The sequence below is a fragment of the Poecilia mexicana genome, unplaced genomic scaffold, assembly GCF_051168715.1.
Source record: "Poecilia mexicana isolate PSO_F unplaced genomic scaffold, ASM5116871v1 scaffold_9, whole genome shotgun sequence".
Classification (NCBI taxonomy): domain Eukaryota; kingdom Metazoa; phylum Chordata; class Actinopteri; order Cyprinodontiformes; family Poeciliidae; genus Poecilia; species Poecilia mexicana.
Genome location: NW_028263378.1, coordinates 9396520 through 9407924, shown reverse-complemented (window position 1 = coordinate 9407924; position 11405 = coordinate 9396520). Strand labels below are relative to the sequence as shown.

General features: G+C 35.7%; 1 protein-coding gene across 1 annotated transcript; it reads left to right on the top strand.

Annotated features, from left to right (window-relative positions):
* Positions 1 to 3507: 3507 nt before the first annotated feature.
* LOC106921733 (lymphocyte antigen 6G-like) lies at positions 3508 to 4760 on the top strand. The gene is made up of 3 exons (XM_014993591.2): positions 3508 to 3658; positions 4176 to 4283; positions 4422 to 4760. The coding sequence occupies exons 1-3, from the start codon at positions 3610 to 3612 to the stop codon at positions 4568 to 4570; spliced, it is 306 nt and encodes a 101-aa protein (XP_014849077.2). The 5' UTR covers positions 3508 to 3609; the 3' UTR covers positions 4571 to 4760.
* The last annotated feature ends 6645 nt before the right edge of the window (positions 4761 to 11405 follow it).

Below are 11405 nucleotides of genomic sequence, written 5' to 3'. Positions count from 1 at the left end.
TTTGAAACACAAGTTTGACTTTATAATGCATTTTTATATTTTATGTAACTTGTAAGCTAAATTAATTTTGAGACAAGTGAAATTTGAACATAACCGGATGTTCATATAGGAAAAAAAAACCCTAACAATTTAAGACTAGTTTGGAAGGAAATCCCTACATAGACCTGATGAAAATGTGCAGACGATGAAATCAGCCACTTTAAAGCTACATTATCGCTCATGAATGGTTAGTTATTCAGCCAGAAATATTCCAGAAGTTTGCTAAACGGTAGCAACAACTATAGAGATGTGCTTTAGAGGTAATACACATCTTATTATAGCCCTAGGCTATAGGTTGGTTAAGTTAACCAGGTAGTGTGCTTTCTGTTGTCCAAAGTCACAAAGCAAACTAAAAGTGCAACAATGGTGCAGAGCATTGCTTACATTTGGTTAGTTTCTGCGTTTTGTGTAACAAGAAGACGTTTTTACAGAGCTCAGATTGTTGTCAGGATAAGAAACAAAGAAGGAAAAACAAAGAGGGACTTCAGAAACAACTCATACTTTTCAGGACTGCTGTTTTTGACATCAGACTTAGATGTTAAGCTCTGGTAATAATCTCCGTGTAAAAGTCGGTGGCGGTGTTTATGAGGGCCACATGCGCCGCGTTAGAAAGAGGAAAACACTAACATCAGAGTTAGGAAATTAAATTTACATATTAATTACCCCTGATCAAGTTTTCTACTGCTTTTTTTCGTGCGCAATCAAAGGATCAATGTCGCCCCCTGCTGGCTGCTGAAAATAAGAATATTTTACTTGCTTTGAATTTGAACTGAATTTAATTAAATTTCTGCTTTTTGATTGGTTGGGAACAACAGAATAAAGGACTCTTTTATAAAAAAAAATAATTTAAAAATGTTCTTCCCATCTGTTTCAGGTTTTGAGACTTAAATCTTGTCATCTTGTTTAATCATAAATTCCTGATTCTACTCTGTTTGTGATTTCTGGCTCTGGTTTTTGTTACGTTTGACACACATTCTTGTTTCCTGGTTGTCCCATATTCCTCTTTCTCTGCTTACTCATTTGTTTTATTATTGTTTCTTTTCAACTCATTATTGATTCTTCTCTACATCAATTTAATCATTGAATTGCCCTAACTGTTGTATTGTCTTGCTCAGTTTCAGCTGTATTCTTTTGTCACAACTCCTTCAGTCACAATCTCATTCATTTCAATCAAATTAATTGGAACATTGCACATATCTATTCCTGTATCATGGAAATTTTCCTCAACTTTCATCTATTCATTCATTATGTCTTTGTCTCCTTCCCGTTATGCGTGACTGAGTCTTCTGAGTCATACTTGCAGTGATCATTACTGGACAAGTAGTTACAAATGTTTTACGGTAAAATGTATAATTGTAAACTTGAAAAGTCTGCCAGTCCGTGCCACTTCTCGTGGAAAAATTGAGTGAGTGACAAACAAGCAGATGAACTTTTGAATGTTCTTCTTGGGAGACAGATTAGGATTAGATTACATAAAATTTTATTCTGAACAGCGCTGTTGACCCTACACTGATTCCCTGTAGCTCAGAGGAAGTTAATTTATAAATAAATGAACGGTTTAGCACCAAAATACATTAAAGATCTGCTGTTGTTCTATCAACCTGGTTCTGGTTCTGGTTCTGCTTTGCATGCCCAGAACCAGAACCAAACATGGAGAAGCAGCATCCAGCTTCTATGCTCCACAAATCCAGAACAAACTTCCAGAAAACTACAAAAGAGCTGAAACACTGAGTTTCTTTAAGTCTAGACTAAAAACCCCCAGTTGGCGTTTTGACCCATAATAAGTGAAACATTGATTGACATATTTGATGTGTGTTGATGATTTTAATGATTTACAAAATGTAATGTCTGTTACTGGTTTCAGTGCATGTGTTTGATGTTTTTATGTTTTCGTGAAGTAAAGCTCTTTGAACTGCCTTGTTGAAACACTGAGTTCCTTTAAATCAAGGCTAAAAACCCTATGAGGGACTTACCCCCTCCCTAACAGGTGCTGTTTTTTTGTGTACTTTATATATTCTAATTTATTTGGTAAATGTATTTTGTGTTTGAGGGAAGTAACTTGATTTATTTGTTTTAATCATGTTCTCCTCTCTGAGGTCACCTGGTCATGTGTTGCCATGGAAGTGCGCCCATAAGCAGTACTGACAAGGACCTGGTGTTTTCAATCAGCCTCATTGGGAAAATCCATTGTCTGAGAGGGAGGAGAGATGTATTTTTAATTCTGTTTGGATCCAGATTGTTTTTGTTTTTAGCTATGTTTGAGTTAATTGTAACTGTGTAAACTTTTTTTTAGGAATATAGTTTAGTACAAATGTTTGTTTGTAAATGTCTCCACCCCTTAGTCCTGGTGGGAGCCAATCCCTTAAAGTGGTTCAGATGAGAGGGAGATTCTCCCTCCTCTTGTTTGACATGCTGTAAAATGGATTGGAGCGGATTGGAGCGTGCGAAGCTGGATATAAAGAAAAAGTTGAGAGCTCTAAAACTGCTGGGTTCAGTCTGGTCTTTGGTCGCAAACTAACACTGCCACTGATTGGTTGTTTTTAGAGAGCACTGGGAGAAAGCAGAGGAAATAGTTTTTTCACAGATTATCTCTCATACCATACTGTCACAACATAATGAAAGTTTTAAAAAATGTGAAAATATACATATTATAAAAGTGACATACTGCAGCTTTAATTTCACTTAGGAAAGGGCAGATCAGGAGGGACCTGGGTTAGAGCTGCTGCTGACTGACTCGTCTGTTAAGTGGTAAAAGGTACAGGGACAAGTTAAATATATGAATATGTTGGTAATTGTTTTCATTAAATGCTAGTGAAACAGTAGTCTGTACCTAAGCTAACTATGCTAAATGGTTGATAATCTCACAGTCTACTCACCTCTTTTGGAGAAAATCTGGGTTATAAATTAACACTCTTGCCTTTTTCGCTCTCTCCCTCTCTATTTTTTTAAACCTGATTTTATAACTTTTCTTGCCACAGTCGTGTGTCTTCTGCTGACTGCAGCTGAACATGGTCACTCTGAAGCCTCCAAGCAGGAACGAACCATTTCATACAGATCCAGGGGGGTTCAGGGCAAATATGGATGTGTGTTTTTTGGTCTGGGAGGGGCAACATTAAATTTTTACTGCTAAAAACAATCTTCTAAAATACAATGTGATTAATTTTGTAATTGACAGGGCCCCGTACCGGGCTCTTGGTCAAGGTTAAAGATAGTAGAAGCCTGTTAACATTGACAGTTCTTGTATTTTTTCCATATCAGACAGTAATGTTTTTTTAGGTGAGGGTCATTAAGAAGCCTTAAACTTTCCAAGGAAGAAATACAACTTCAGAGATCTGTTAATATACAGTTACTGACTTTGACATGTTTACGTTTCTTTTTCTAAATGACATATTCAAATATCCTGAATAAACACCAGTCAGAACTGAAAGTAAAGGTGTGTCTTTAGAGCGCCATGATGTCATTTGAGTGCTCTTTATATTCAGGTCCCAGTGGAGCGGGTTTTCTTAGAAAAAGGAAGTGAAAGAAGAAAGGACTGAAAGAAAACGTTTTTCCTTCGCACAGCCTACGTTCATGATGAAGCTTTACGGAGTTCTTGTCCTGTTTGTAACTTTTTCTGTTGGTAAGAATTTCTTGAATTTAACAAAAAGGGGGAAATAAAACAAAGATTAAGTTTTATAAGCAATTCAGGTTTTCTCCTAAAGTTTAGGAGTTTCTCTATGACTGGATTAAAAGCTGTAAGTCAAATATTTGTTTAAAGCTTTCATTATTAGTTTACAAAACATTTGAACTGGATTTTATATTTTTTGAAATTTTAAACCAAATTTTGAGTCTTGTTTTAGTAAATCAAGTGATTGATTGATTTACTAATAAAAATGTAAAAATGTGTATAAAAATTTATTCATTAATGTATTGAGTTCTGTATTTACAGTTCGGACGGGACTGTCTTAATCCCGTGTTCAACAGTACAAACAATTTATGTTTTCACCGTTAAAGGTTTTAAGACTTTCTTTTTATTTAATTGAAAATTTGTATTTAAGTGGTTTGTAAGTTTAATATGAAAGACACATCTGTCAAGTTCTTAGCTTGTTTTTGTTGTTATTGATAATGATGTTTAATTCTTTTGGTTCTTCATTTAGCATCCGGATTGAGATGCTACACATGTGTAACATCTGATCCCAATGCCTGCACAAATGTTGAAACTTGTCTTGATGGTTTCGACCGATGTTCTTCTTTGCAGATAGCTGGTAAGCTGTTAAATGTATGAGAATCTCTGCTGATAGAATTGATCACTTGCAAAAAGATTTAACTTGTTGTATGAGAACTTTATGGACATTATACAGCATATTTATGAATACTATTGAGAAGTTTTCTTGCTCTTACAGGACTGATTACGAAGACCTGCATGCCCAGCGCAGGATGCATTTCTCCCATAAAGTGCTGTGACAAGGACTTGTGCAACGGTGCCGTACCAACTGGACCTGGTGTCACCCTGCTGCTCCTGTCTTCAGCCCTTATGATGCTCTTTATTTAAGGCTCTGAAATCATGATCCTGTTCTGGTTTATTGTTTTGTCTATCAACAGTTACGCTGAGTTGACAACAAACATGCAGTCAGGACAGATATGCAGCATTTATATTCATCATGTAAAACACATATGCCTCTTTTAAACAAAACAACATTTGTAAGCCATGAAAGAATAAACTATTCAAATGCTCAAACAAATTGCTGTGGTCTTTTAAATATCCGCATTTTTAAAGATAACTTGATCAGCTATCATGTTTTTGCATTTTCTAAGAATAAAACATGAAGGATACCAGGCTCTTTCAGGGGCTGCAAACAATAGTTATCTCTCATTTGTATTTAGTTAAAGTCTTATGTTTTTTGTAATTATTTGTTTAGTACTTTTAAAGGGGGAGTGTATTATGTAAAATCAACATTTTTGATCTTTGTATTATGGTATAATGTTATCTTGTCATCACAAACATACCTGGAATGTTGCTTTGATTTTTTCATGCATGTTTGATACATTTTTGAAGTTAAATGGTTGCTCACACAAAGTGCTGACTATTTGCACAAAGCTCCTCCTTGGAGTTGCAGGCCCCAGTCGAGCTTTCACCTCACAGAGCAGCTGTTTACCACTCATCTGCTCCAGACTAGCAGCAGCAGCAATTACTAAATGCCTGGAACTGGGAGTCTGCTGATCTCATCATACAAACTACTTCTCAGTCCAACTCTCCTAAGAACGGTTGTAAACAGCATAATGAAGTAGTGTTATGACAATGTCTTGATGTGCAGCTGCAATTTAGGATCTTCTAGTTCTTGGGGAAAGTTTCAGCACTGAGAATGAAAAGTAAGTGATGAAGAAGGTGGAACAGTGTGGTTGACAGGAAACGGTTTGCTATAGTGGCCTAGAATCCGAGCTATTTTTTCCAGTCACACAATTATCCTGTTTAGCTTAGCATAGCTTAACTGTATATCACTACTTTTTAATAAGATAAGATAAGATAAGATAAGATAAGATAAGATATTCCTTTATTAATCCCGCAATGGGGAAATTTACATTGTTACAGCAGTATAAAAAGCAAAACCAATATGAAAAACTATATATACAAAGTAAAATCAAGTGAATATAGAAATACTAAAAAACAGTATTATTCGAAATATAAATAAATAAACAATTTCCAGGTTTATTGCCTGTAGTAGAGAATGGTCTACTAATCTAACTCTATTCAACATACTTATCAACTTAAGGTAAAAAATATTAAACCATGATAGACTACAAATATTTAACATAGTTACACTCTTCCTTGTCAGCTTTATCTTAACTTTTGAAACAACACAGCATTCACATGTGCTCTGGTATGTTGTGTGCATCTGCATAAGTAGTCAACATGGTTCAGCCATGGAAAAAGATACTAGAGCTATATTTTAGTCCCAGTCCAGCCCTGGTGGTGACATCATGCTGCCAGCATACTGGTCTGAGTTGACAGGAAGATACAAAATACAGGCCTAGAAGATAATCAGTTTCCTGAATTTCCTTTCTATCTTTTACTCAGGCTGTTGTTCATAGCAGTGAAAGGTTCATCCATCCTCTGTACACCCTAGTGGGGTCAACAGAGGTGCTGGTGCCTATCTCCAGCTAACGTTCCGGGCGAGAGGCCGTGTACACCCTGGACAGGTCGCCAGAGACAGACAGGACAAACAACCATGCACACACACTCACACCTGGACAATTTAGAGAAAACAATTAACCTGACAGTCATGTTTTTGGACTGTGGGAGGAAGCCGGAGTACCCGGAGAGAACCCATGCATGCACAGGGAGAACATGCAAGCTCCATGCAGAAAAACCCCGGGCCGGGAATCAAACCCAGAACCTTTTTGCTGCAAGGTAACAGTGCTACCAACTTCAGCCTAACAGTACAAATGTTGACTCTGATACCTCTGATGGATAAGTGTAGAAACCACAACCTTTTGCCTCTGCTTCATTTCTTGTCTCAAAAAATGAACTTAATCCAAGTCATATTAGATACAACCAAGATTCATAGCAGAATGTATGAAAGTAGGGCCGACTTGACAGGCAGTCACATGAAGGCTTTCTAAACCAATTCATACTACCAAAAGAAAAGAAAAACTACAGTTCATGTGGTTTTCTATAGCATGAAAATTATCTCTCCGTAAAGTTTCTATTTGGTCACAGATCACCACCCACTCAAAAAGTAAAAATAAAAAATACAACTGCAGTTCATGTGGTTTTCTATAGCATGAAAATGTTTTGTAGTGACTTAATGAATGTTTCTATTATGTAGCAGCTTAAGTTTCTTAACTGCTGTAATAAGTGGAGCACAAAAGAGTCCATATTTTTTTTAATTTTTTTCTTTAATTTTTCTTGAATAGATAACTACTATTCAGAGTACTTTGTGGGATTTTGTACACAAGTTTGGATTAAAGTAAAGTTATAGTTGAATACACCCTTGGCTGTACATATAAAACAACAACAAAAAAAATCACAATAATAGTAATGATCTGCTTTCCCAATTATTTTTGACTATTTAACTAATTTACTGGTAACTTTGGAACATATGGATGGGACTTAAATTCTTAGGTTTCACTTGCAGAGAAAACCTTTCCTTCCTTCGGTTACCATTTTCTGTGAAAACCTATAAAATTATATATTGAAATTCTTATCTTTACTGGAGATAGGTTTTAACTAGATCAGTGTTTGCTTTTCACTGTTAATGTTTTCTTAAAAGCGGATCTCTCGTTATGTTAATTCTTTTACAATATACCTGACTGTAGATGTTTTATACTCGTTCTGGTGAGTCAGAATAACGATGGTTTCATAATTTGCTCTTAAAAGATATACAACTTTTTTCCATTTGTTTACTGTCACTTCAAAGGATGGCCTTTAGCATGGGAAATAAAATAAAGTTTTATTTCATCCTACTTGACTCTTCTTTTTAACTCCTGAACAGTTTTTGCTTGTAACCGAAAGTTATCTGTAGGTTGCAATCTTTTTTTTCTTTTCTTTCAAATACAATATGATGTAAAACAGAGATTCTCTTCTACAAAAGATTATTAGCATTATGTTTCACTGTTGCTGGCTTAAAATGTTTAACATATTGAACATGCTGCTTTTGGTTTAGAATAAAGGTATTAAGCAGACTGTGTTAATTTGTTGCCTCAAAAAAGGTTCTTATTATGTGATATATCAACAAAAGTATATTTGCTCACCCACCTAAATTATAGAAGTCAGGTGTTAAAATCACTTCCATGACCACAGGTGTATAAAATTAAGCACATAGGCATGCAGACTGTTTTTGCAAACATTTGTGAAAGAATGGGCCGCTCTCAGCAGCTCAGTGAATTCCAGCGTGGAGCTGCGATCGGATGCCACCTGTTAGTGGTGGGCAAATGAAGCCTCATGAAGCAATGAACCTTTCCAGCCCTTTGCTTTGCAAAAAGGTTCGTTACTCGATGCTTCATTCATTGCTCTATAGTGACATCTGCTGGTGAAACTGTAACAGTCTTGTCACTCAGTTGGATCATACTTCCAAAAATTACTAAATGCAATATTGTCAAAGTTTTCATCAAACTCATGTTTAGTAACAGGATAATCAATGAAACCATATTAAATTGTCATATGTTTTAATTATTACAATTATTTGTAACCAATCTAATCCTGGTTTATGTTGAACGTTAGTGGTTGTGTTGGGTTTTCTTTTATGTCATAGATGGATTTGACAATATAGACAATTGATGTTTTAATGTCTTGAGAGTGCAGTGCCTGCTGGGGCGTTCACTTTTTCTTGGATTTCTAATTGGCTCTGATCCCTCATATTTGGCTACATGTTGAATTTTAGTTCTGCAACAAGATTAAATTTGTTTCTGCTGTGCACAGCAACAGATTAAATCGTTGCTAATCAGATTACAAATAATAGTGGAACTTTGCAGAAGGTGAGAAATTGGGAGGTGGAGGGTTAATTATTGAAGAATTTTATTGTGAGGATAATCTCAAAGTATTCCCAGATGTCAGATTTTCCTGGCTCCATTTCAGACAATCAAGTTTATTTGTGTAGCACGTTTCAGCAACAATGTAGTTCAAAGAGATTTACATCAGAAAAACACAAAAATATAGTTATTAAAAAACAAACAACATAATCTACAATTGAGAAAATAAATCAGTAACAAACATTTTGATGAGTGCCATCAATACACATCAAATATGTTGGTCAATGTTCATTTTATTTGGCCACTGAAGACAAATATCCTCTGATGCGTGACCAAATGGACAACAACCCATGACACAGCAAGGCTCATCGCGCTTTTATTTTGAAAACCGACACGCAAAATGAAGCAGTCACGTGACCCATGCAATGCGAGGCCTAGTTTGTTGTCAGTCACGTGGTTTTCAGCAAGACAACACAAGCCTCGAAGCGGGGCTTCATCGGCCACGCCCCCTTTTTACTCGGTACAAGCCTCGAAGCCTGGATTCAGATGGCCCATCACTACCACCTGCGTCCAGTCGTGAAATTTAGTGATGAAGCCTTGTAAAGCAACGAAGCTTCCCAGTCCATTGCTTTGCCCAAAGGTTTATTACTTGGTGGTTCATTCATTTCTCACTCGTGACATCTGCTGTTGAAACTGTGGCAGCCTTGTCACTCAGACAGACATACTTAAAAAACATTAGTAAATGCAATATTGTCACAATGTTTTTGTCAAACTCATGTTTAGTAACAGGAGAGTCAATTAAATCCTATTTAACTAATCTTTTTTTAGTTATTAAAATTATTTGTAGCCAATCCTGGTTTATGTTGACTGCCAGTGGCTGTTTTCTTTTGTCATTGACTGATTTCACAATAGACATTTGTTTTAGTGTATTCAGAGTGCAGAGCTTGTTGGGGCAGACATTATTCTTTGAGTTTTGATTTACCTCCTGAAAAACTAAAATTCTTCAAAAATTCTCTTTTTCTTGGATTTCTATTGGCTCTCTGATCCTTTATATTTTTACTCATCAGGCCAGAATTTTACTCTTCCAACAGCTTTAAGTCTGTTTCCGCTGTGGAAGCCTGATATATCTTTGCAGAATAATGAGATAGTGAACATTTCAAGAAGGTGAGAATTTCGGAGGTGAAGGGGTTAATTATTTCTATTTAATAATCTTGTGAGCATCATCTCAAAGTATCCCCAGATGTCAGATTGTTTTCCTCTTGCTGGTTCCATTTCAGTCAAGTTTATCTGTGTAGCACATTTCAGCAACAATCAATCAATCAATCAATCAATCAATCAATCAATCAATCAATCAATCAATCAATCAATCAATCAATCAATCAATCAATCAATCAATCAAATTTTATTTGTATAGCACATTTCAGCAACAATGCAGTTTCAAAGTGCTTTACATATAAAACACACAAATATAAAGTCATAAAATATACCATAATCAACAATTGAGAAAACTGAACAACTAACAAACCCTTTGATTTATAAGTGGATCGATATATTTGATGTATTTTGATGTCATTTGACAAAATGTAATGTTTATTGCTCGTTTCATAATTGGTTACTGCATTACAGTGTTATAGTGCAGCACTTTGAACTACCTTGTTGCTGAAATGTGCTAAACAGATAAACTTGATTTGACATGAATAATGAACAAAAGGAAATAAAAATTATTTCTCATTTCTTGGCCCAGCTCAGGCCATAAAGTGGACAGATGATTCTGAATCAGCTGCTTTAGAAAGCAGATTGTTGTAGTGTTCTCAGAAATCTAATATTTTTCCTAAATTGCATCCAGTGTTGTATGATGAGCAAAACCTTTCTGTAGAATCAAGGCCATGCAAGATGAAGTAGATTTAATTACTTTCCTCCTGAAGTTGTCAAATAGCTGGGAGTAACTTCCTCCCCTGGTTGCTGGTGAAAATGACATTTCAGCTCTAAAATTTGTAATCTAATAATATCATAACCTTAGTAATTTTGGGATCACCTTTTCTGAAAGGGAAGTAGTTACTCTGACCAGCAAAACTGAAACCTCATATTTAAACTGATCCGTGACTTTGGCTGCTTCAGAAAAATGTTTTTTTTTTTTTTGTAAAGCACAAAAATGGTCTTAAACTCCAGGTGTAAATGATTGTTTACATAAAACATAAACACATTTTATTGCATTACTGCATTGAAAGTCTGAGTATCTTATTGGAATTTTACTTAGACTGACATAAATTAGCACACAAGTGTAAATATGTTTTTGAAAAAACCCCAAAACAAACAATTAAAACCCCAGAATGTTGTGTATTTATCTTATTATTCAGGTCTCTTTATTCTGATAACCCTGGATAAGATTCAGTTCAAATTATTGCCTTCACCTTTCATGTAAACACAGTAAACTGGTGTGTAATTTAATCTCAGTCCTAACACAGCAGCTTTTTTTAACACCTCAGAGGTGTGTCAGGCGGTGACAAAAAGATGGAGAAGTTTAAAGCAGGGTTAGTTCATAAAAGCACGAGCTGTGAATGTCTGATGGCGCTTTGCTAAGTCAGTAACCTGAAACTGGGAAGAGGACGTCCCAGCAGCTGAAGAGATCCAATGCTTAGAAAGCAACAGGACAATTATTACTCCTGTGTTGAGTTTGATTTTATTGAGATTTTAGGTAATCTTTATAAAATAGTGGCAAGAAGAAACCCAACTCATGTATCAAACACGTGGAACCAAGTCCATCAGTCAGATAAGATAGAAACTGAACTTTTTGTCCCACCTGCATTTATTTTATACAGGGTTAACTGAACACTGAATATGTCATCTTCATGGTGGTGGCAGTATCATGCTGAGGTGTGGAAAAAAGTATCAGGGACGAAGAAGTGATTAAGATAAAT

Excerpts from the sequence above, each read along its gene's own strand:
- LOC106921733 (XM_014993591.2), top strand. The coding sequence starts at position 3,610 with ATGATGAAGCTTTACGGAGTTCTTGTCCTGTTTGTAACTTTTTCTGTT. Across the intron at positions 3,659-4,175 it reads GTTTGTAACTTTTTCTGTTG|CATCCGGATTGAGATGCTAC; the intron begins GTAAGAATTTCT and ends TTCTTCATTTAG. Across the intron at positions 4,284-4,421 it reads TTCTTCTTTGCAGATAGCTG|GACTGATTACGAAGACCTGC; the intron begins GTAAGCTGTTAA and ends TTGCTCTTACAG.